Below are 25,541 nucleotides of genomic sequence, written 5' to 3'. Positions count from 1 at the left end.
ATTATCCCAGTGGCTCCACGGGCTCCGGGTGCGCCGTCGGACATGAGACTCGGGTGGAAACCGCTATGTTCACTCTCGCTTTCACTTTGAAAGCTCCCTCCTTCCCGCTCTGCGCGCGCTCTCTTCGCGCTTTTCTTAGCCCATCACAGAGCTACTTTCTCTTCGGCGCCGTCAGTCTCCCTCCTTAACCGCGCCTCCCGCAGTCTTCATCCAATCATGCGGCTCGGCCATTAAGCCCCTCCCACCGTTATCGTAATACTGTCTTTTCTGGGATCTCGTTCCTTCCCTTCAACGAATCTTTGCTTGGGGGACACAGCGGCTTCCTGCTGTGCATCTGAAACTCGGTAGGCTCTGCTCTGCTACTGTCCTGAGGCTTCAATTAGCTCCCCGCGGCAGTTCCCTCTCAGATTCGTGCGGACACACTGCCGCAGAGTACACATATGCCCAACCCTACAAGGGCTCTCTGTTCTAGACCCACCGCTATTCAATACGCCTGCGCGCGCTGTAAAAAGAAGTGGGCGTCAGGTCAGTTGTGTCCCTTCTGTCCGTACTGCAGCCCTTCCACTATGTCTGCCCCTCAGGAGCACACCGAGTCCCGAAATGAGAGCACTCCACCTCCCCCAGAGTGGGCCGTTGCAATGTCTGTCGGTCTCTGACCTGACTAAAGTGTCTCAGTCCCTGGTCCAGGTCTTAGAACATTTACCTCAGCTATCTACAGCCACCTGTGCGCCGACTGCCTCTCACGGTGAGTCGCCAGCACCTGACCGTGACCTTCAGACTGACAGACCGGGTAGGAGCTCTAGTTCTTCATCAGAAGACGCCCTTAGGTCAGACGATGATTCCCAATCGGGATCTGACTCAGACGCAGACAACATGTCTAAAACACGGGACATGGTTGATAGTCTTATATCGGCTATTTTCCAAACCCTCAAAATGAAGGAGGATAAGGCACTCCTTCAGGAATGCTCTGTTTCCTTTAAGCGAGCGAAATCTCCCTTTCGAACCTTTCCCAATCACAAGGAGTTCGATATTTCCTTATCCAAACACTGGGAACACCCTGAGAAACGTTTCTCAGGCCGCAAGTATTTAGATGTGATATATCCCTTCAATACGGACCTACTCACAAAATGGACCAAAGCTCCCGAGGTGGATCCACCAGTTTCCCGTCTTTCCTCTTAGATGGTTCTATCCCTTCCGGATGGGGCATCGCTTAAAGATCCAACAGACAGGCAAATAGAATCGCTGGCTAAGTCAATTTTTGAGGCATCCGGCGCCTCCCTCTGTCCTATTTTCGCCTCCGCCTGGGTGGCGAAAGTCATTTCAGCTTGGGCAAAAATTCTTCGCAAGGTCATCTTAGTGGCAGCCCCTCGGGACGAGCTGGCAGATCTAGCAGACCAAATTAATCATACGGGTAAATACCTTTTGACCGCCTCCTTGGACGCGGCCGGGTGAGTAGCAAGAGCTAACAGCAACATAGCCATATGCCGTATCCTTTGGTTGAAGTCATGGAGTGCGGATACCACTTCCAGGAAGTCACCTCACCAACCTGGCATTTCACGGTTCTAGGCTCTTTGGCACCAAGCTGGATCAGATAATTTCAGATGCCACTGGTGGTAAAAGTACCTCCCTTCCCCAGCCTCTGCCTAGAAGGTTTTTCAACAGAAAAGCTGCTCGGCCGTTTAGGTCCTTTCGCCCCTTCTCTTCCACAGAAGGATTATCCCAGCAGGACCGGCCCTCCGCTTCCAGAGAGCGGAGAAAACCATTGTATAAACCCGCTCCCCGCTGGAAATCAAGAGGCCAACCCTCCAGGTCTTCAGGCTCCCGATCCGGTAGATTTTCCTCCAAGTGACGGGTCACCCCCACCTGGAAATTCATCCAGGGTGGGAGGCAGACTTTCCTCTTTCATGGACGCATGGCTGTCCGTTGTCGACGACGCTTGGGTCAGGGAAATCATCATCCGGATACAAGATCGAATTTTCTTCCCCCCCCAAACAGACGCTTCTTTCTGTCTCGTCCCCCAAGACAGCGGTCCCAGATTCCAGGGTTCCTTCAGGCCGTCTCCTCCCTTCTTTCCGCCAGAGTTATCGTTCCCGTTCCTTCAAACGAACGGTTTTCAGGGTTTTACTCGAATCTCTTCGTAGTCCCGAAAAAAAACGGCTCCCTTCGTCCAATCTTGGACCTCAAGTTGCTCAATCGCCACGTGAGGATCCTCCACTTCAAGATGGAGTCCCTGCGCTCAGTGATAGCCTCGATGGAACCCGGAGAGTTCCTCTGCTCTGTGGACATACAGGATGCCTATCTTCACATCCCTGTTTGTTTGCAACATCAGAGATATCTCCACTTTGCGATTCAGGAAAATCACTATCAGTTCACGGCCCTTCCCTTCGGCCTAGCCTCCGCTCCCCGTGTCTTTACGAAGGTGATGGCAACAGTCCTTTCAGCCTGGGACAAGACCTCTGTTTCTCTAGATCGCCCATTTCTCCTGCCTCTCAGAGTAAGGCAATGTCTGACTTGGTGGACATTACCGGCGTCAGTTCTCCAGGGACGGTGTTTTCTTCCGCCTCAGTGGCAAGTCATCACCACCGATGCCAGTCTCCTAGGATGGGGGGCGGTTTTCCATCGGAAAACGGCCCAAGGCCACTGGAATGCCCAGGAGACTCCTTCCCATCAACCTTCTGGAAATCAGAGCTATCTTCCTTGCCCTCCTTCGCTGGCAGCCTCTCCTCGTAGGCAAACCAGTCTGCATTCAATCGGACAACGCCACGGCCGTGGCGCACATAAACCACCAGGGCGGTACAGCAGACCGGTAATGACATAAGTGGCAAAGATACTGCGTTGGGCAGAGCGTCACGTTCCGGCGAACTCTGCCGTTCACATTCCAGGGGTGGAAAATTGGGCAGCCGACTTCCTGAGTCGCCAGGGCCTAGCGTCAGGCGAATGGTCCCTTCACCCCACAGTCTTCAATCAGATATGCCAGCGTTGGGGCACCCCGGACATCGATCTCATGGCATCTCGGATGAACCACAAGGTTCCTCACTTCATAGCCAGGTCCAGGGACCCTCTAGCCGTCGGTTGCGACGCTCTTGTAATTCCGTGGTCCCAGTTTCAACTTCCTTACCTGTTTCCTCCCCTGCCCTGATCCCAAGGGTGGTCAAGAAAATAAAATCAGAAGGAATCCCAGTAATTCTGGTGGCTCCAGACTGGCCAAGAAGACCTTGGTACGAGGAGCTGGTGAACATGCTCGCGGACGTCCCCTGGAGGCTTCCAGACTGTCCAGATCTTCTCTCTCAAGGCCCCCCTTGACCACCAGAATTCTCAGTCTCTGAGTTTAACGCCATGGCCATTGAGGCCGCGATTCTGAGAGAATCAGTTTTTTCCAGCCAGGTCATCCAGACCATGATCAGAGCTAGGAAACCAGCCTCCTCCCGGATTTACCATAGGTACTGGAAGGCTTTTTTCCGTTGGTGCGACGATAACAATGTTTTCCCATTGTCTTTCTCCATTCCATCCATTCTTGGCTTCCTCCAGTCCGGCTTAGATGCGGGCCTGTCCCTCAGTACCCTCAAGGGCCAAGTATCGGCTCTCTCGATTCTTTTCCAGAGGGATCTGGCCCCCTTGCCGCTAGTTAAGACCGTTCTCCAGGGAGTCGCCCACGTGGCCCCTCATCATTCTCCAATAGATCCGTGGGACCTCAATCTCGTTCTTGGCGCTCTTCAAAAGGCGCCGTTCGAGCCTATCCAGGACATCCCTCTGTCCCTACTCTCATGGAAAGTAACCTTTCTGATCGCCATCACATCCATTAGGAGAGTTTCTGAGCTGGCGGCTTTATCCTGTCGTTCCCCGTACCTAATCCTCCATCAGGATAAGGTCGTTCACAGGCCAGTTCCCTCCTTCCTTCCAAAGGTGGTATCCCCTTTCCACATTAATGAGGATATCGTCCTTCCCTCTTTTTGCCCTTCGCCTGCCCACCCTCTGGAAAAATCGCTCCACAAACTGGATGTAGTGAGAGCCTTGCGGGCCTACCTTGCCAGGTCCGCTTCGCTTCGTCAATCCGATTCCCTGCTTGTCATCTCTGAAGGTCGCCGGAAAGGGCTTCCGGCATCCAAATCCACAATCGCTCGCTGGATTCGTTCTACCATTCTGGAAGCTTACTGCCTTCAGGAGAAACGGCCCCCTCCGGGAGTGAGGGCCCACTCCACCCGGGCTGTAGGGGCTTCTTGGGCTGTTCGACACCAGGCTTCGGCTTTGCAACTTTGCAGGGCCGCGACCTGGTCGTCTTTGCACACGTTTGCGAGGTTCTACAGGGTTCATACCCAGGCCTTGTCTGATGCAACTTTTGGTAGGAAGGTGCTGCAGGCGGCGGTAGCACGTCGGCCGATCTAAGCCTTTCCTTCTCGTTCCTTTATTGCTGTTCCCACCCTCGGGACTGCTTTGGAACGTCGCATGGTAATCTGTGTGTCATGTCGGACGCTGTTCACACCACAGCGTCCGGCAGGCAGAGGTAGTTCCACCTCCAGCCACTATAGCCTCAGTGGCGCCGGCTTGATCTTCAGGCTCTCGGGGGTTAATCCTGCTGGAGACCAGGTTGGAAGGTTAGTCACGCCCACGGTCTTTAAATAGTCATACTGGCATATGGACGTCGCCGATTATAGCTTGTGTTTTCATACCAAGTGGTTCCGGTCTGGAGTGGAGGTGTTGCAGAGAGAGAGATTCGTATCTGGTGTCGTATGATTCGTCGTTATCCTTTCTCCTTCCCATATTTGTGTTTAGTTGTGCCCTGTTCACATTACTGTTTATTCCTGTGTGTGTGCGGCGCAGTGCAGTTTAAGTTCTCCCTGTCTGTCATTATTTGTGTAGGGGCTTTGGTGGTGTGTCTCCTCACTGGGTGGAGGGTGGAGGGTTAAGTGCAGGGCTGAGCAGGAGATAAGGAAAGGGTGGAGGCTCAGGCATTTGCACCTTCAGCAAAAACCCTGGGTTGAGGGTCAGACAGGGTCTTCCCTAGTTATAGGGACATCACAGGGGCCCCGGAAATTACAGCCTTAGCTGAACTAAGCCCCCGTGACATTATAATCGGCCCACATTTTTTCAGGAGTCCATGGATCCATTAGATTCCATAACCCGCCAGTTGGCGGCGCTGTCATTACAGGTCTCCGAGTTGAAAGGAGCAGTTCAGCAGCAGGGCCTGGTAGTAGCGAAGGTTCAAACGGCATCTGCAGGTATCGGTGCAGAGCCGAAGTTTCCGCTGCCAGAACGATTTTCAGGCGATCGCAGCAAATTTGTCGTATTTCGGGAGGCCTGCAAATTATACTTCCGCATGCGGCCAATCGCCTCAGGTAATGAGGCCCAGCGAGTAGGGCTGGTGTTGTCATTACTGAGTGGTGACCCCCAAGCATGGGCATTTTCCTTACCAGCTGACTCTGCTACATTTCATTCGGTCGATAATGTTTTTTCTGCCCTCGGGCTCATTTACGATGACCCTGACCGACTGGCTCTAGCGGAATCTAAAATCCACGCCCTCCGCCAGGGGGAGCGCTTGGCAGAGGACTATTGTTCGGAATTTCGCCGCTGGGCTGTAGACACACAGTGGAATGACCCAGCACTGCGGAGCCAGTTTATTCATGGGGTATCAGGGAGGGTGAAACAAGCCCTCCTGATGTATGAGACTCCGGCATCATTGGAGTCTGCCATGAGTTTGGTGATACGTATTGATCGCCGTTTTCGTCAGGGGGCACAGGAGACGCTACCTCTGGGGGAAAGCAGAGGTGCAGGTGTGGTTGAAGTAGATGAGTCCCCTGAACCTATGCAGATTGCTGGCGTGGCACAGGTTCAGCCTCGCGCTCCGGGATTCCGGAAGCCCGGAGCATGTTTCTACTGTGGGAAAAAGAGGTCATTATGTTAACGTTTGCCCGGTACTACCTAAGAGGGTCACATCGGCGGAAAACTGTTAAGCTCAGAGGGTATGGAGGAGACCCAACTGAGCGTATGCATCTCCTCCATGATGGTATCTCAATGTATGCTCCCTGCCAAGGTTATTATCGCCGGCAGAGAGCTACCTATATCAGTGTTTGTGGATAGCGGTTCAGCCACCAATCTCATAGATGAGGAGTTTGCACACACCGCCGGGTTTAAGATCGAAAAACTTCCTCACCCCATACAGGTGGTGACCATTAATGCTGTTCCCCTCCCTCAAGGGGAGATTACTGAGGTTGTGGCAGAGGTGAAACTCCACATTGGGGTCCTACATTCTGAGTCGGTTACATGTAGGGTCCTCCGTAATCTCCCAGCTCAAATGGTCCTGGGTTTTCCATGGCTGTCCAGGCACAACCCGGTAATTGATTGGAAAACTCAGGACATAGTACAATGGAGTGGTTTCTGCCAAGACAATTGCTTGGCCACATGTGTATCCGCCGTGACGCCCAGCCTGCCGGAGGCTTTGCAGGATTTCGCGGATGTTTTCTCTGAGAAGGGTTGCTCAGAACTGCCTCCACATAGAGCCTATGACTGTGCGATTAGGTTAAAACCCGGGGCCAAATTACCTAAGGCCAGGATGTTTAATATTTCTGGTCCTGAGAGACAAGCTCTGAAAGACTACATCGCGGAGAGTCTGAGCAAAGGACACATCCGGCCTTCGTCCTCGCCTGTAGCTGCGGGGTTTTTCTTCATTAAGAAGAAAGATGGGGGGTTACGCCCGTGTCTGGATTTCCGAGAGTTAAACCAGATTACTATCCGTGATCCCTTCCCAATGCCGTTGATCCCGGATTTGTTCAACCAGGTAGCGGGGGGGGCGAAATGGTTTTCCAAGCTGGACCTCAGGGGGGCGTATAACCTCATAAGGGTCCGTCAGGGGGATGAGTGGAAGACGGCGTTTAACACTCCTGAGGGTCATTTTGAGAGTCTGGTTATGCCGTTTGGGTTGACCACCGCGCCTGCCGTTTTCCAACATTTTATTAATGATGTATTTGCTCATGTCCTGGGGAGATTTGTGATTGTATACCTGGATGATATCCTCATTTATTCTAGCGATCGGGACACTCATTTGGAGCATGTTAGGCAGGTGTTACAGTTGCTTCGGGAGAACCAGCTCTATGCTAAGCTGGAAAAATGTTTATTTTTTGTCCAGGAGTTGCCCTTTTTGGGATATATTGTGTCCGCAGCCGGGTTTAAAATGGACACCGCTAAGGTGCAAGCGGTGCTGCAATGGGAGAGGCCAGAGCGTCTGAAAGCACTCCAGCTGTTCCTTGGGTTTGCGAATTATTATAGGAAATTTATAAAACACTTTTCGACTATCGCCAAACCGCTCACGGACATGACAAAAAAGGGTGCCGATCTGGCGAACTGGCCTGAGGTGGCTATACGTGCATTTGAGCGTCTGAAGAATAGTTTTGCTTCAGCCCCTATTCTGGTGCAACCAGACGTGTCTAAACCTTTTGTGGTAGAGGTTGATGCGTCGGAGGTGGGAGTGGGGGCAGTACTGTCTCAAGGCTCGTCCTTGAGCGAGATGCATCCATGCGCCTATTTCTCCAAGAAGCTGTCGCCGGCCGAACGGAATTATGATATCAGCAACAGGGAGTTGTTGGCCATCAAACTGGCTTTTGAGGAATGGCGACACTTCTTGGAGGGGGCGGCTCACCAGGTCACAGTTATCACCGACCATAAGAATCTGCTCTATCTGGAGTCGGCCAAGCGTCTGTCTCCTAGGCAGGCTCGCTGGGCATTGTTTTTTACTCGTTTCAATTTTCTTGTGACGTACCGTCCCGGGGCTAAAAACACCAAGGCGGATGCTTTGCCTAGGTGTTTTCCGGGGGGAGAACCTCGGGAAGAGCCGGTACCCATCCTCCAGGAAGGTGTAGTGGTCTCGGCTCTCACAACGAAGGTAGAGGCGGAGATTGCCGAGGCCCAAGAGGAGGTACCACCAGGACTTCCCGCCAACAAATCATTTGTACCCCTGCATCTTCGGCTTAAGGTGTTGAAGGAACACCACGATTCGGTACTGGCTGGTCATCCAGGGGTGAAGGGCACCTTAGAGCTGGTATCGCGTCGTTTCTGGTGGCCCAAAATCCGGCAGGACGTGGTCTCGTACGTGGCAGCTTGCATCACGTGCGCTAGGGCTAAGTCACCCCGAACCCGTCCTGCTGGCACGCTACAGCCTCTGGGGGTACCGAATAGGCCATGGACAGAAATCTCCATTGATTTTATCACTGACTTGCCAGCCTCGGCAGGGAACACGGTCATCCTGGTGGTGGTTGACCGTTTTTCAAAGATGGCGCATTTTGTGGCGTTGTCTTCTTTGCCCAATGCTAAGACGTTGGCTCAGGTATTTGTGAAGGAGGTGGTCAGACTCCATGGAGTACCGTCTGACATAGTATCTGATAGGGGTACGCAATTTGTTGCGAGGTTTTGGAAAGCTTTTTGCTCAAGGTTGGGGATCAAGTTGTCACATTCATCGGCGTTTCATCCACAGTCTAATGGACAAACTGAGCGCATGAAACAAAATCTAGAACAGTATTTACGATGCTTTGTGTCCGACAACCAGGAGGAGTGGTCTACTTTCCTTCCTCTGGCCGAATTCGCGTTAAATAATCACCGCCAAGAGTCATCAGGAGAGTCTCCATTCTTTTGTGTGTATGGTCAACATCCTCAGTTTTGTACCTTACGTCAGGGTGACTCCGGGGGTGTCCCGGAGGAGGATCAGCTAGGAGCCCAATTGTCATCAGTCTGGAGGCGGGTGAAACAGCGTTTGTTGAGCATGAGTGCCAGGCACAAACGGGTGGCTGACAGTAGACGCGTGCCAGGTCCGGACCTGTGTGTGGGTGAATGGGTGTGGTTAGCTACGAAGAACATAAAACTCAAAATTCCATCTTTAAAACTGGGTCCAAGGTTTATTGGGCCTTTTAGGATTTCTGCCATCATTAACCCAGTGGCTTATCGGTTGGAACTTCCTGCGGTGTACAAAATACATAACGTTTTTCACAGGGCTTTATTGAAAAAGGTGGTAGGCTTGGTGGACACGACGCCGATGCCACCTCCAGTCATGGTGGATGGTGATTTAGAGTTTGAGGTCGCCAAGGTAGTGGACTCTCGAGTAGTACGCCGTACTCTTCAGTATTTGGTGCACTGGCGGGGGTATGGTCCGGAGGAGAGGTCTTGGGTTCCAGCCTCAGACATACATGCGGATCGGCTGGTCAGTTCTTTTCACCGTCGTCATCCGGACAAGCCGGGTCATATGAGTCTTGAGGGCCCTGGGGTCCCTCGTAGAAGACGGGGTACTGTCATGTCGGACGCTGTTCACACCACAGCGTCCGGCAGGCAGAGGTAGTTCCACCTCCAGCCACTATAGCCTCAGTGGCGCCGGCTTGATCTTCAGGCTCTCGGGGGTTAATCCTGCTGGAGACCAGGTTGGAAGGTTAGTCACGCCCACGGTCTTTAAATAGTCATACTGGCATATGGACGTCGCCGATTATAACTTGTGTTTTCATACCAAGTGGTTCCGGTCTGGAGTGGAGGTGTTGTATAGAGAGAGATTCGGATCTGGTGTCGTATGATTCGTCGTTATCCTTTCTCCTTCCCATATTTGTGTTTAGTTGTGCCCTGTTCACATTACTGTTTATTCCTGTGTGTGTGCGGCGCAGTGCAGTTTAAGTTCTCCCTGTCTGTCATTATTTGTGTAGGGGCTTTGGTGGTGTGTCTCCTCACTGGGTGGAGGGTGGAGGGTTAAGTGCAGGGCTGAGCAGGAGATAAGGAAAGGGTGGAGGCTCAGGCATTTGCACCTTCAGCAAAAACCCTGGGTTGAGGGTCAGACAGGGTCTTCCCTAGTTATAGGGACATCACAGGGGCCCCGGGAATTACAGCCTTAGCTGAACTAAGCCCCCGTGACACTGTGTCCCCCAATGAGGCGATAAAGAAAGAGGGATTTTTGGGTTCTTACCCTAAAATCTCTTTCTTGGAACCTTCATTGGGGGACACAGCATCCTCCCTGTTTAAGTTGCACTGTGTTGGGTCTTCGAGTCCCTTGTTGGGTTGGTACATATTTTGAGAGTTTTTGGTTGCTTCTCCTACTGTTTTCTCACCAACTGAGGTACTTGGTGCCTGTCGGTGGGTGTATACTGCCGGGGAGGAACTAATTTTCTTGTTTTGCATAGTGTCAGCCTCCTAGCAGCAGCAGCATCCACCTATGGTAATCTGGGTCCCCCAATGAAGATTTTACGGTAAAAACCCCAAAATCCCTCTTTTACAATAAAAAGGAGTATGTGTTATTGAGCAATTTTTCTAATTTTTTGGGGGTGGGGAAATCACTCCAAAAACCTCAGTGTTCACATGCCCTCCTTGGGTCTTTGCAGTGAGGTAAAAGGATATTGAAAACACCGACGTTTCGGTCCAACTAAGGAATTTATCACATTGGTTTTCTCAAAGGTAACAGAAGACATAACAGGACTGCTAACTATGAGGAAAAAAATATATAATGTGAATTAAAAGAGCAAAAGTACAAAAATTAAATCACAAGTGATGATACAAAAAGGTATTCTAAAATGAAGAATTATTTTTATAGTTCAGTATATTTAGACAAATTTAGCTTTCCTTTTATTTTGGACCCTTGAGTGACTTTTCCGCTATTTTCCATTCTTATGTGATGCCATGACATGCTGCCATTGCTCCACATTAATGGGTTTCCTGAATGAAATACCATATACATTGTATTGAGTCTGATGAGTTACGATAGCTTTTTGTATCGTTACCTGTGAGTTCATTATTTTTTTCGTTTATTGCACATCATATCTATTCTTCGTGTATTTTTATACATACCTTATACTCAGGGACAGCAACCATTATGTATTTTGGTACCTTTTAGAGTGTGATAAAGGTGCTGGATTGACTTAAACGTTTGTGATTTAAAGGGAACTGTCAATAGATTCCTTCTAGCAACATACACACGTGGTCAAAATTGTTAGTACCCCTCATTTTAATGACAGAAATAACTTTTTTTTTTATCCAATCTTATTTATTGGTGTTTAAACCTGACAAACAAAAACTGACATAAAAAAACATCAGTGCTACAACATTAGCACATAACATGACAGAAGAAGACAAGCATTAACATACAGTAAATGTCTTGCATTAAAATTACAACAGGAAAAAAAAATGAAAAAAAATTCAGGCTTATCTCCCGGCATGATCTATCTATAATAATAAATGCCCTAAGCAGCTTCCGGTTGTAACAACTTCCGTCCAGTTGTAACCGGTGACGTCACCACACACACGCACATGTTAACCCTCAACACACCACACCGCCTCAACACACACTCCTCTCACCTTTCACCTCCACTCACGTCCACTCACTCTTTCACTCCACATACGTTCCTTTCTCTCACTCCGTTTCTCATACTCACACCGTCATCGTCGCTGCCCCGACATCTTCCTCCGCCGCCGCGATCCTGGATCCAGACGTTCTCCAGGCCGCCGACATGTTCTTGCGGCGACGCCATCTTGGATTTCGTGAAATCCCGCGATATTCAAGATGGCGTCGCCGCAAGAACATGTCGCTGGCGTGGACGACTCGGGATCCAAAAAGATGGCGTCGGCGAAATCTCGCGAGATTATGCCGACGCCATTTTGGATCCCGATGTCGTCCACGCCGGCGACATGTTCTTGCGGCGACGCCATTTTGGATCGGCGAAATCCCGCGATAGTCAAGATGGCGTCGCCGCAAGAACATGTCGCCGGCGAGGACGACGTCGGGATCCAAAATGGCGTCGGCGAAAACTCGCGAGATTTCTCCGACGCCATTTTGGATCCCAACGTCGTCCACGCCGGCGACATGTTCTTCCGGCGAAGCCATCTTGACTATCGCGGGATTTCACGATACTCAAGATGGCGTCGCCGCAAGAACATGTCGCCGGCGTGGACAACGTCTGGATCCAGGATGGCACCGGCAGAAGAAGATGTCGGGGATCGTGGAGCAGCGGCGATGACGGCATGAGTATGAGAGACGGAGTGAGAGAAGGGGTCGTATGTGGAGTGAAAGAGTGAGTGGAGATGGTGAAAGGTGAGAGGAGTGTGTGTTGAGGAGTGTGTGTGTTGAGGGTTAACATGGCAAGAGGTGTGATGCTATCGCATCCTCTCGATGCGATAGCATCGGGCCATAATCTAGTAGTGTAATAAGTCTCTTGCCATCGGATGTATTTCAAAGGTAGGACCCAAACCCCACACACCAAAACAGTAGAACCAGTTTTCAAACGTATGTTATACATCACATGACCTCCCATATACGCTGAGTCTTCTTTTTTTTTGCAGAGGCTGTTTGTGTAAGGGCTAATTCATGCCCACAGTGAAAGTTAAATTTTTTTCAACTACTTCTGTAATGGTCGAAACTATAGCACAATTCCATTTAGCTGCCACTAGCAATCTAACTGCTATCAGTATGTGAGATAAGGCCCCCCTAATCATATGCAGAAACTCCTCTGTTCCAATATGTAAGACTACCAGCTAGGAGACAGCAGTCAGGCCTACCCCAAGGACTTCTAGTATTAATCTGGCAATGTCCTTCCATAGATTATTCAGAGCAGGACAGTCCCACCACATGTGTTCTAGTGTCCCCCGAAGCCCACATCTCCTCCAACATGATGGGGATTGGTCCAGGCCAAAGTGAGCCACTTGTACCAGAAACCTATACCAACGAAGGCAAATTTTTTTTCAATTGCTCAAGATGGTTAAGACATGATGAGACCTGTAACACCTCTCCCAGAGCATCTCTCCAATCCCCCTGCTCCAGGGATATATCAAGTGAACGATCCCAGAGAGACATATAAGGAAGTTTTATATCCACATCAGGATCATTCAGAGCCTTGTATAGGATGGACACTCTTTTGGGGCCGGATTCTGGTATTAAGAAATATCCATTAGCTCTGCGATCTATTTTGGAGTTAAAAAAGGGTGATTCCAGTGAAGTTGACAAAAGATGGCGTATCTGTAAGTATTGATGTATATATATATCTGCGTATACCTGGGTGTTTGGATGCTAAGTGATCAAAGGGCAGAATCTCTGAGCTCCCCATCAAGTCCTGAAGGTTCCTAATCCCCGCCGTTATCCAGACTTGTAAAGGCCCCTTTACATTTAGCGATGCACCAGCGATCCCAACCACAATATGACCGGTCAGGATCGCTGGTGCATCGCTAAATGGTCGCTAGTGAGCTGCCAAACAGGCAGATCTCACTAGCAATGCAGCAGCAGTTGGCATCGCTTTTACCTTTCAGACGCGGCGAGGGTGTCCGTCTTCCGCCTGCGTCCATGGCTCACTCAGCGCCAGCAGGAAGCCGACGACGAGAAAGTGACCAGGCCGATCTCGCGCAATCCGCGATAGCCAGCGGGGAGCCGGTCGGAGGTGAGTATCACATGTAGCGATATCGCTGTCAATATCGCTGCTGCGTCACAAAATCAGAGATGCTTTAGCGATATTGCTAGCGATATTGCTTTGTGTAAAGCCCCCTTTAGTCTATATATGGAATATGTGCCTCAAGAGCTCTCAGAGACACAATACTTAGGGGGATTTTAATTAGGGATGGGGCTACTTTCCTCCAATACTGTAATGCGGCTACCATTGTTGGCAAACCTGGTGTATACTGGCTAATCTTAATAGCTTCAGCTTCCAAAACTAGGCGAAGAGAGTTCCTTTTAGCATAAAATATTTCAATTTGAAGCCATCTGTGGTCCGTGTCCATATGCCACCAGTCCCTGAGTCCAGTTAGAACAGATGCTCTGTGATATGCCAAGAAGTTCGGCATGCCCATCCCTCCAAGATCATATGGATAATATAATAGGTTACTCGCTATCCTTGGCTGTTTATGTGCCCAGATATAACAATTGGCCATTCGTTGAAGTAACAGGATATTCCTATTAGGGATTTTAAAAGGGATGCACCTAAAGAAATAGATAATTTTGGGAAGTATTATCATTTTAAAAATATTGATTCTCGCTATCCATGAGGTCATAATATTATGAAGTTTATCTAACTCTGATTTAATAGTTTTAGCTAGATTAGAGAAGTTATTATCCACTACATTTTGTGAGCTTGTTAGTGTAATTCCTAAGTATGGGATACCGTCTGGCATCCACTTAAAGGGGAATCTATTCTCAAAAGATCTGTGCAGTGCATCTGGGACTGCAACTGGATATATCAAGGATTTCATAGGGTTTAGTTTGTAATATGATATTTTACCAAATTCCTCCAGCACGGACATGACAGCTGAGAACGATGGGCCAATATTCACACACGACATTATGACATCGTCTGCATATAGTCCCACTTTATGTGTTACCGTGCCCACTTTGATCCCCGAGATATTGGAATCTAATCTTATGCGCTCAGCCAACGGTTCCATACATAGTGCAAATATAATGGGGGATAGGGGGCAGCCTTGTCGTGTTCAGTTTGTTATTTGGAAAATTCCAGACAAGAAACCCGACGACAGTACCCTAGCACAGGGAGTCAAATACATTGAACTAATTGCTGAAAATATGGGACCCACAAAGCCAAATTTAGTCAAGACAGCCCGTAAATATCCCCAGTGCACCCTGTCAAACTCTTTTTCAGCATCCAGTGACCGGAATGCACTGGGGACACCAGAAAGCTCCGCTACCCCTATCAAATCCAGCATTCTCCTTGTACCATCTTTTGCTTCGCGTCCACCCATGAACCGTACCTGGTCCGGAGAGATCAGTGATGGAATAATCAATTTCAAACGTGACGCCAGAATCTTTGTGAATAGCTTGACATCACAGTTCAAAAGTGCTATAGGTTTAAAATTGCCTGGGACTGTGGGGGACTTCCCCAGTTTAGGGAAGGTAGTGATCGTAGCCTCCAAATTTCTCTCCACGCTGTAAATAGACGTAATAGAAAGGGAATCAAATTTTGTTGAAAACAACAGTAATAGACATTTGAAAATCCATCCGGACCAGGGGCCCCATATCGTTTAGTATGGTTTATAGCGAATTGAACTTCTTCCTCAGTGAAAGGGGCATTCAAAAGCATTAATTGATCTGGGGAAATATGGGGAAGATTGATTGAAGATATTTGTCTATTTCTTGTTGATCAGATTGCGGAGTAGATGTATCATCTTTTAAATGATAAAGATGGGTATAGTATTTGGAAAATACTTCTACAATTTCAATCGGATTTCTAACTAGCCGTCCCTCAGAATCCACTAAATATTCCACTCTAGATTTCACTTCCCTATGACGAACTCTACGAGCTAGCAGGGCACCCGCCCTATCACCTGTGGCATATAATTTAGTTCTAAATTTCTTTAGATTATGGGCATATATAGACAGGAAAGTTTCACGTAGTTTAAATCTAATCTGAAAAATTTATTTTGAAACAGCAAGAGAAGGATTAGACTTATTTGTGGACTCTAAATGGTGTAAGCGGGATATAAGGTCATTTCTGCTTTTTTCCCTTTTACGTTTTAAAAAGGGCGCCTGTTGTAGTAAAATTCCCCTAATCACCACTTTATGAGCGGGCCCATAGAGTCTCATCAGTGATCTCTTTGGAGTCATTTGTCTCGAAATAGTGCTTCAGTTCAGATTTAACCTTTGCAACTACCCCATCATTCAGTAATAACGACTCATTCAATCGCCACCTGAAGGCTGAGCTAACCTGATGAGAGAGTGCTAGTTGTAGAGAAATAGGCGCGTGGTCAGACCATGTGATTAGGCCTATGTCCGCAGATATACACCTCCGGAGGACAGCACTGTCTATCAAGAAATGATCTATCCTGCTGTATGTACGATGTTGGAAGGAAAAGAATGTATAGTCCCTTTCACTCACATGGGAGTATCTCCAGAAATCGTGATAGTGATATTCATGTGCTAGAAATCTTAGCTCCCTCCGACTTCGCCTTTTTCCTTGTGAATAATCCAAATTTCTATCCATAGGGAGATTAAAATCCCCACATACTATTTCCCCCCCTTGTTCCAATTTGGAAATTTTTTTGAAAACTTTCCTCAGAAAAGAATGTTGTCCCTCATTAGGAGCATAAACAGCTGTTATAGTGTGGGGTTCATCATCAAGGGTGCATACAAGAATCAGAAATCTACCCGCCGGGTCTGCATATCTCTGCATGCATTTAAAGGCAACTGTATGCTTCACCATAATACACCCCCCCCCGCATTCTTATTAGAGTTATTGGCGAAAAATATATGTGGGAAATGAGGATGGTGAACCCTACAATTATCCTTCTCTAGCGAATGTGTCTCCTGCAGACAAACGATGTCAGCCCGAGATTTCCTTCTCTCCACAACATGGATCGTTTACCAGGGGCGTTTAGCCCTTAACATTTAACGATAAGAGCTGCACACTCATGATTGTAAACATGGGTGAAATACTTTTTCATAAATGTATATATTAATTTTGCCTCAGAGGGGTATATACTGGCTGTCACATTATATCCTATAAGCATATATTCCATCACACTTAAGCTACCAAAGTAGACGCGCCTGAAAAAAAACAAAAAAAAAATAGACAAATAAAAAGAGAAAAAGGAAAAAATTGTAACACATAACCATGAACCGGGGTCCTGGTGGACACCGGGTAATGACCGACATAGGTTGGATGTGGCGCAGAATCAAAATCTGCAATGGGCAAGGTGAAACAGTCACAGTCCAGGAGTCCAAACAGAGAAAGGACCCGTCAGTGAGCTCCGGTCATCCCAACCAAGACCCTTCCCTCATTTCAAGCCAGAGTCCAGTCTGGAACAATTCTTTTCTCCCCTGCAGACGGCTGTCTAGGTGGCAGTGGAATCTTCCAACTTGTCAGCTTATCTTCTGCTTGTTTAGGAGATGAACATGTCACCGTGTGACCTCCATACATGATGATCAATTTTACAGGATTAAATCCCCATTGATACTTAATGTTGCCATCTCTGAGGGTCTTGCATATATGAGCGTATTCCCGTCTTTTAGCCAAGGTTGCTGCTGATAGATCTAGGAATACCTGCAGATTGTTTAGTTCAGTAGGTAATTCAGGTTTCCTCATCTGCTGTATAAATGCATCCTTAGTAGAGAAGAAATGGATACGGGCTAAGAAATCTCTAGGCAGAGCATGGTCTATGTGCCTGGGTTTTGGAATTCTATGAATCCAGTCAATCAGGAGATCCCTTGGAGACAGTGTGGAAAGTACAGCTTGTATAAACTTATGCATGAAGGTGGCTAGGTCTTTATCAGCTACCTCTTCTGGTATACCCCGTATAAGAACGTTATTTCTCCTGGATCTGTCTTCCAGGTCATGCAATTTGTCAAGCACATGAACTAGTTCCCCCTTAAGTGCCTCATTTTCATCCACCAGGGCATTAATGGAAGTAGCATATTCCACCATTTTGTTTTCAACATGTGAAGTACGTTCTCCCAGGGAGCGTATGTCCCCTCTTATTTCTTTTAACATGGAGTGCATGTCCTCTTTTAGGGAGGAACGGATGGAGGCTAAGAATTCCCTCATATCCCCTTTAATCATTGGGGTAGAGCTGCTATGCCTGTTCCCCTCTGCGTTCATACCTCTTCCAGAGCCTCGTGAGGACATGGAGGACCTGGAGGGGAATGCAGCCGCCATCTTCCCTGAAGCATGTGCAGTCTGTCCCTTAGGAAAGAAATCTGGCAGCCGCGGCGGGGAGCTTCTTTTCTGCATCCTACCACGCGTCATCATGAGCCCAGATATGTGAGGTAGCCGGCAGTTACTTTTTTGAAGGTCGGGTGCACCGTGGAGAGCTGATATGTGCTGCTTTCAGTCGGTAGATGCTGGAGCTCTGGCTCTAAGCAGCCTTCACAGTCTGCATGCAGGCCACGCCCCAGACAGAAATAACTTGAATCTGACAAAAGTAATAATAAATCAAAACTGTATGAAAATCAACAAATGAAAGTCAGACATTGCTTTTCAACCATGCTTCCAAAGAATTTAAAAAAAATTAAACTCATGAAATAGACCTGGACAGCAATGATGGTACCCTTAACTTAATATTTTGTTGCACAACCTTTTGAGGCAATCACTGCAATCAAACGATTCCTGTAACTGTCAATGAGACTTCTGCTCCTCTCCTCAGGTATTTTGTCCCACCTCCTCAAGAGCAAACTGCTCCAGTTGTCTCGTGTTTGAAGGTTGCCTTTTCCAGTTGGCATGTTTCAACTCTTTCCAAAGATGCTCAATAGGATTTACGTCAGGGCTCATAGATGGCCACTTCAGAACAGTCCAATATTTTTCTCTTAGCCATTCTTGGGTGTTTTTAGCTGTGTGTTTTGGGTCATTATCCTGTTGCAAGATCCATGACCTGTGACTGAGATCAAGCTTTCTGACACCAGGCAGCACATTTCTCTCTAGAATCCCTTGATAGTCTCGAGCTTTCATTGTACCCTGCACAGATTCTAGACACTCTGTGCCAGATGCAGAAAAGCAGCCCCTGAACATAACAGAGCCTCCTCCATGTTTCACAGTAGGGACAGTGTTCTTTTCTTGATATGCTTAATTTTTCCATCTGTGAACATAGAGCTGATGTGCCTTGCCAAAATGTTCCATTTTTGCCTCATCTGTCCATAGGACTTTCTCCCAGAAGCTTTGTGGCTTGTCAACATGTAGCTTGGCAAATTCCAGTCTGGCTTTTTTATGATTTTTTTTTCAACAATGGTGTCCTCCTTGGTTGTCTCCCATGAAGTCCACTTTGTCTCATACAACTACAGATGGTGTGATCTGACACTCATGTTCCTTGAGCTTGAAGTTCACCTTTTATCTGTTTAGAAGTTTTTCTTGGCTCTTTTGTTACCACTTGTATTATCCATCTCTTTGATTTGTCATCAATTTTCCTCCTGCGGCCACGTCCACGGAGGGTGGCTACAGTCCCATGGAGCTTACATTTCTAAATAATAAGTGGATGTAAATACTTATGTACACGGTACCACAATATTATTTTGTATTGTACATCGTAAATAATATGTGCAACTGTAGTCACAGGAACATCAAGCTGCTTGGAAATGGTCTTATAATTTTTACCTTTAACATGTTTGTCTATAATTTTCTTTCTAATCTCCTGAGACAACTCTTTCCTTCGCTTCCTCTGGTCTCTGTTGTGTGTGATACACACCATGTCACCAAACAGCACAGTAAGTATCTGTAGCCCTCTATGCAGGCCCACTCACTGATTCCAAGATTGTAGACACCTGTGATGCCAATTAGTGGACACACCTTGATGTAACATGTCCCTTTTGTCATATTATTTTCAGGGGTACCATAATTTCTTAACAGGCCTATGTCATGAGTTTTAATTTTAAAATTTCTGTGGAACCATAGTCTGACTTTCATTTGTTCATTTTCATTAATTTTTGATTTATTATTACTTTTGTCATATTCAAGTTATTTCTGTGACCATTGTGGGTTTTTCTGTCATTAAACGAGAGGTACCAACAATTTTGACCACGTATGTAAATCCAAGCCTGGGCATACGGATGTAGGACTTCTTTTAAAACACTGCAGTGAAAACATTCGCCAAAGCTTTTATGCTAAAAAAAAGTGGCATAAAAGATTTGAAGAGTCGTAAAAATTTTGAACCTCTCAGTGTTGCGGCAAAATTTTCTTATGCCATTATTACACTAGTTTTTTCCAGCTCAAAATGGGCAGAGCCAGGGCGCGACAGGCGGTGACCCTACAGCTCATCTAATTTATGATGAGCTGTGGCATTATGTAAACCATAAATCTCACTCCAGTCCCTTACTGGAGTAAGATTTTTGTTGCAGTGCACGCCACTAGTCAGATGCTCCAGATTCATGAAGATGTGTGAAACTCACGGTGCCGACAGTCAATGTGTGCTGTGTCATGCATCATTTCTGGGCGTTTATGCCTATTCGAAGTGGACTCTCAGACAGTCTATGTCTGGTGTCCGCCTCCAGTAGATGTATATACCCTAAAATGATGCATGACACATTATACGGTTACTCTGTTGGTGCATATGCCCAAAACCGGTTTTGAGGAGGTGCGGACATAAGCTCCGATGGGTCCACGGAACGTGGGCAAGAACGCAATGTAAAAGGGGCCTTATAGTCATAGGACGGCTTTTCAAACAATGGCCCTGAGGCCTCATTTGTGTTTTTCTTTTAAATAAATTTTGTTTGTGGTGTCAGTTTCCATGTTTTGCCCCAAATTCTTGAAAATTACACAGGCTGGTCATGAATTTTGCACAGTCAAAATTGTTTTTATTCTTGTTTTCAACATCTTTTAATGTGACTTTTTAGTGCAAAATATCTGTCATAAATGAATAGTAACGTTTCTCCTTGTGGATAGTGACATACCGGCCCTGGCATGCCAAGGTAAAGAGGCTTATTCGCCATGCAATGCTCCTCTGGGAAATGTAATATGCAAATTGCCTCTTCTGAGAGGAATAGGACTCAAACTCTATAGTGCCAGAGCTGGGATGTCACTCTCCACAAGGAGGAACGTTAACCTTACACCTCAGGCCAGAGCCTCTCACCTAGCCAAATCGGTTCTCATACTTTGCACTGATGAGGGCCACTAGCCCGAAACACCATGCCTGCAAATTGAGATTCTTTGTCTTTTGTCCGAAGTCATATTACAAGACTCGTTAAAGGGTCGATAGTGACTTGTAGGATCGCTGTTTCCAACAGGGTTCTGGCCTTCTTCCTCTCTCAAGACACAATTTGCATGTCATAAATAAAATCATTTTTTGGCGCAGAAGGATATTTGTGGCAAATTTTGCAACTTTTCAAAAAGTTGAAAATGATGAATGAGGCGAAAACATCAGCAAAGACCAAACTCCGGCTCCAATGGAGAACTAAAGAAAGAAACAGAAGAATTCATGTAAAATTGACTTTAAAAACTGTCCAGCTGAAAAGATGAATGTGGTGCAGACATGAAAAATAAAAACAGGTGCAAATGCATTTTGTCTGAAATGACTTTTTCACTGAGCATTTGTTACATTGCTCCCAAAGGGAATTAGAGACTATATGGACACATTTGTCACATTACACACAGAGGAGTCTCGTCACGTCACGTCACCTCCACATGAGAGGTACAAGACCTGAGGGCAAAGACACCGGCCTGCACGCGAGTATTTGTTTCGCAGCTTAGTTCTGTAGTAGGCGTGTCAGGGGGGTGGCAGTGTTTGTGAGCTGCAGTGCTGATTGGTTTACCACGGCAGTGAGGGCGGTGCATTTATGAGCGCGCTCACATCCAGATCCTGGGGCAGGCTGGGAAAGTCGCACATTCAAGAGCGCGCAGAAGGTAGAAGGCGGCGGCGCGCATTCATGACCGCGCATTTTTACCGGACGCGGCGCATTTCACAGGTGGAGCGTCTGCGCTTTTCACAGGTGCAGCGTCTGCGCATCTCACAAGTGCTGGACTCGCCTTTCACGGGTGCAGCGTCTGCGCATTTCACAAGTGCTGGACTCGCCTTTCACGGGTGCAGCATATGCGCATTTCAAAGGTGCTGGGCGCGCTTTTCACCGGTGCAGCGTCTGCATTTCACAGGTGCTGGGCTCGCTTTTCACCGGTGCAGCGTCTGCATTTCACAGGTGCTGGGCTCGCTTTTCACAGGTGCAGCATCTGCGCATTTCACAGGTGCTGGACTCGCCTTTCACAGGTGCAGCGCCTGCACATTTCGCAGGTGCTGGGCGCGCTTTTCACCGGTGCAGCGTCTGCGCATTTCACAGGTGCTGGACCCGCCTTTCACAGGTGCAGCGTCTGCGCATTTCACAGGTGCTGGGCGTGCTTTTCACCGGTGCAGCATCTGCATTTCACAGGTGCTGGGCGCGCTTTTCACCGGTGCAGCGTCTGCGCATTTCACAGGTGCTTGGCGCGCTTTTCACCGATGCAGCATCAGCGCATTTCACAGGTTCTGGGCGCGTTTGACAGGTGCAGCGTCTGCACATTTCACAGGTGCTGGGCGCGCTTTTCACCAGTGCAGCGTCTGCGCCTTTCACAGGTGCTGGGCTCGCCTTTCACAGGTGCAGCGTCTGCGCATTTCACAGGTGCTGGGCGCGCTTTTCACCGGTGCAGCGCCTGCTCATTTCACAGGTGCTGGGCGCGCATTTCACAGGTGCGTCTGCGCATTTCACAGGTGCTGGGCTCGCTTTTCACAGGTGCTGCGTCTGCGCATTTCACAAGTGCTGGGCTCGCTTTTCACAGGTGCAGCATCTGCACATTTCACAGGTGCTGGGCTCGCTTTTCACAGGTGCAGCGTCTGCGCATTTCACAGGTGCTGGGCGCGTTTTTCACAGGTGCAGCGTCTGCGTATTTCACAGGTGCTGGGCGCGCTTTTCACAGGTGCAGCATCTGCACATTTCACAGGTGCTGGGCGCACTTTTCACCGGTGCAGCGTCTGCGCATTTCACAGGTGCTGGGCGCATATTTCACAGGTGCTGGGCGCATATTTCACATGTGCTGGGTGCGTTTGACAGGTGCTGGGCGCGCATTTCACAGGTGCAGCGTCTCCGCACATTTCTGCCTCTCCACAGTTTGCCACTCTGCCATATGATCCATATTCTACCTATAGCAAGCTGTTGCCATTATTCCCAGGTGATGCGTGTCCACGCATTCCGGAGCACATTTAGGGTGTGTGCACACGTTGCGGATTCTGCTGCGGACTTGGCCCTGCGGATCCACAACAGTTTCTGCTGCGTTGTACAGTACCATTTAAGTCTTTGGAAAATGAAAAACGCACTGCATACGTTACGTATTTTTCAGCGTCGATTTGCTGTGGTTTAAAATTTGCTGCATGTCACTTCTTTGTGCGGAATCCACAGCGGTTTCACACCTGCTCCATTACAGGTGTCAAACCGCAGGCTAATCCACAGGTAAAACGCAGGTCATTTGACCTGCATTTTTAGCCAAATCTGCGTGCAAAAATCTGCACCACAATCTGCAACGTGAACCCTAAGGAGCAGAAGGCGCACATTCATGAGCGCGCATTTCTGTGTCTCCACCATTTGCCACTCTGCCGTATGATCCGTATTCTGCCTCTAGCAAGCTGTTGCCTTTATTCCCAGGTGCTGCGTCTCCTGGAAGTTGTGGGTTGGAAAGAGCTGCTGATTCAATTAGCCACATTGCCTATTTTGGAGACTGCGGACGACCTGAAAAGTCAGGTAATGCCTTGTACAAGCTCTCGTCTCTATGTATCTATGATATTTTTTGGTGAGTGACCAGATGTCTCCTGATTGTAGGCGACTTTGAGGACTCATACCTTCAATTATAACCTGGATTTGGGACAGAACAGCCAGTCGTACGACGCTCTCGCACATATTCACGAACATAGCAGGTGAGTCTGAGGTCCGCTGGCTCGTGGTGTGGGGCGGAGGTCTGATGGCTCATGGTGTGGGGCGGAGGTCTGATGGCTCATGGTGTGGGGTGCAGGACTGAGCGTGGTGTGGGGTGCAGGGCTGACAGCTCGTGGTGTGGGGCGGAGATGAGAACGTTGTGCCTGAGCCTTAGACCCCAGCGTATGCTCCATACATGGCCAGATGGAGGATTGAAGCATCTCTTTCGTGTCTGTCTCTGATCTTGAGCCGCTCCGTACACCAGCTCCTCGCCTGTAACGTACATGCACCTCAGTGGTTGAGAATGTATTAAAGGCACCGAAAGAAGGGCAAAGAAGTACGCTTGCGCAGGAGCTTCAACACGAAGCAAGGAAGAGGACGTTATTGCATGGAGATGGGAGGCGGTGGACCTGGACCTGCGACGCCCTTCGGACCGAACCGCACCCGGGTGAGTATAATAAAACTTGTTTGTCTTCTCCTTCAGGTTTGATCTGGGGCTTATCTACAGCATCATAGAATACTGTAGATAAGCCCTGATAGCCATAGGCCGCAGCTTACAGGGCCAAAACCATGTGACATGTTCCCTTTAACCCTCACTTAGCCAGAGTAGGTCCCAGTTACACGCTGCGGTCAAGTGGGCAGGAATATTAGGGTCTGGTTGGTTCCTCACCCCCCCCCCCCATGTAGCACCATTAATTCCCCAGCTTTACTGATGCCATTGCTGATCCTATCCGGGCACACTATTTACATTCCCTATCGGGATGTCTGTGGAGTGTGAGAGAAAACAGAGAACATACAAACTGCTTGCAGGTGTTGTCCTTGTTGCGATTTGAATCCAGGACCTCAGTTCTGCAATGGTAACCACTGAGCCACTGCATGCTAGCCACTGAGCCACTTTGCTGCCCCAAAATACACTTGTATACAAACTGAACAGTCTCATCTAATACTGTACATATGAGGCTAGGGAATTTGGATCAGGGGACCCCTAGCTGGTAAGGACCACGTGGGCTATAGGATGAAGGTCAGCGGTCTGGAATCCGGCATCAGATGGAGTTTGGAGACTCCAGATTGTTGACTTGTATCACACAGCAGAAACAAGCTTGTGTTACATTGTCCCTTATAACACATACATACATTATCTACATGAGGCACAATTGTAAAAGGGGTCGTACAGAATTTGGAAAACATTCTCTTTGGAGCGCATCTGTAATATCTGACACAACCTGTAGACTATGGAGGCACTGTTTTTAAAGGCAAGCTACCATGATTTTTAATCTTTTCCATCCTGTATACTTCTCACAGTGGCCTCTGTCCGCCTTGTCTCCTTTGGTTTGGATGCCATATTCCTCCATCGATCACCTTCTGCAAGCGCTGGAAGAGAATAAAAGTCGGCTACACCAAGAGGTAAGAGCCGCAGTCACCGTCACACATGCGTGTGGTATTTGGGGGGCTTGGTATATGCTCCAATTATAGGACTTGTCCCCCATTAGTCGCTGCACATTCTGCCGCCACTTACCGGATGCCACGATAGGCCCCATTCTAAGTCTGTGCTGCCTGGTGCTACTGGGATGATTGACATGTAAGGACGAGAACCGGAAAAGCCAAAGCTTGTCCTCCGCATGCGCCTGGACTCCCTGACCGTTAATAGCGCGCTTTCACATCACATGACCGTGGTGACTAATGGTGATGTCATGCATGGTGACATAATGCCACACTCATAAACTGTGATGTATTAGAGCCATGGCAGCCGGGCTCGGACCATGTGTGCGCCATTAATGTCTTCCTCCAATTCCTTTACAGCTGCGGGAGAAGCTCAATGGCAAACTCAACTACTACTTTCAGAACTTGGGAGACTCCACGTCGCATCTGCTCATGCGCCGGAGAAGCTAGCGCCGCTCTGTGCTTCATGGTTTTCCCTTTTATACCTGTGTGTAGTCATTTTGTGTATAATAAAATTTAATATTTTCTATGTTTTTGCAATCCGGAGTCACTGGTTTCTCGGTAATGGGCCGTGTCCTCAGCGTTAGATACTGTACATACTCGTGTATAAGCCGAGATTTTCAGCCCATTTTTATGTGCTGAAAACGCCCCCCCCTCGGCTTATACATGTGTCATATACCTAGGGTTCGGCGGGGGAGGGGGAGCGGGGGTGTCACAGATCATACTCACCCCTCGTGGCACTCTCTGCAGCCCCCTCGCTTTTCCACTGTCTGCCTTCAGCGGTCATGTGGTACCGCTCATTAATCTC

The 25,541-nt window shown here is 48.3% G+C and overlaps 1 protein-coding gene across 4 annotated transcripts; it reads left to right on the top strand.

The window, feature by feature from the left end:
* Positions 1–282: 282 nt before the first annotated feature.
* Positions 283–25,262, top strand: LOC141094674 (nuclear pore complex protein Nup160-like). Of its 4 annotated transcripts, none has more exons than XM_073580532.1 (5): positions 283–344; positions 23,027–23,122; positions 23,201–23,741; positions 24,596–24,697; positions 25,094–25,262. In XM_073580532.1, exons 3-5 carry the CDS (start codon positions 23,682–23,684, stop codon positions 25,181–25,183), a joined length of 252 nt encoding a protein of 83 aa, XP_073436633.1. In that variant the 5' UTR covers positions 283–344; positions 23,027–23,122; positions 23,201–23,681; the 3' UTR covers positions 25,184–25,262. The 4 variants fall into 4 exon arrangements, with proteins under 4 accessions (XP_073436633.1, XP_073436630.1, XP_073436631.1 ...); XM_073580529.1 differs by lacking the exon at positions 283–344 and adding an exon at positions 20,229–21,349 and having other exon boundaries at positions 23,201–23,295; XM_073580530.1 differs by lacking the exon at positions 283–344 and adding an exon at positions 20,230–21,325 and having other exon boundaries at positions 23,201–23,295.
* Positions 25,263–25,541: the final 279 nt, after the last annotated feature.

Source organism: Dendrobates tinctorius, unplaced genomic scaffold (genome assembly GCF_039654945.1).
Source record: "Dendrobates tinctorius isolate UK_male_01 unplaced genomic scaffold, ASM3965494v1 ptg000065l, whole genome shotgun sequence".
NCBI lineage: Eukaryota > Metazoa > Chordata > Amphibia > Anura > Dendrobatidae > Dendrobates > Dendrobates tinctorius.
The sequence above is the reverse complement of the archived record's forward strand: the minus strand, read 5'-3'. Positions and strand labels throughout refer to the sequence as shown.

Excerpts from the sequence above, each read along its gene's own strand:
- LOC141094674 (XM_073580529.1), top strand. The coding sequence starts at position 21,197 with ATGAGCGCGCTCACATCCAGATCCTGGGGCAGGCTGGGAAAGTCGCAC. Across the intron at positions 21,350-23,026 it reads AGCGTCTGCGCTTTTCACAG|GTGCTGCGTCTCCTGGAAGT; the intron begins GTGCAGCGTCTG and ends CTTTATTCCCAG. Across the intron at positions 23,296-24,595 it reads CATATTCACGAACATAGCAG|TGGCCTCTGTCCGCCTTGTC; the intron begins GTGAGTCTGAGG and ends TACTTCTCACAG.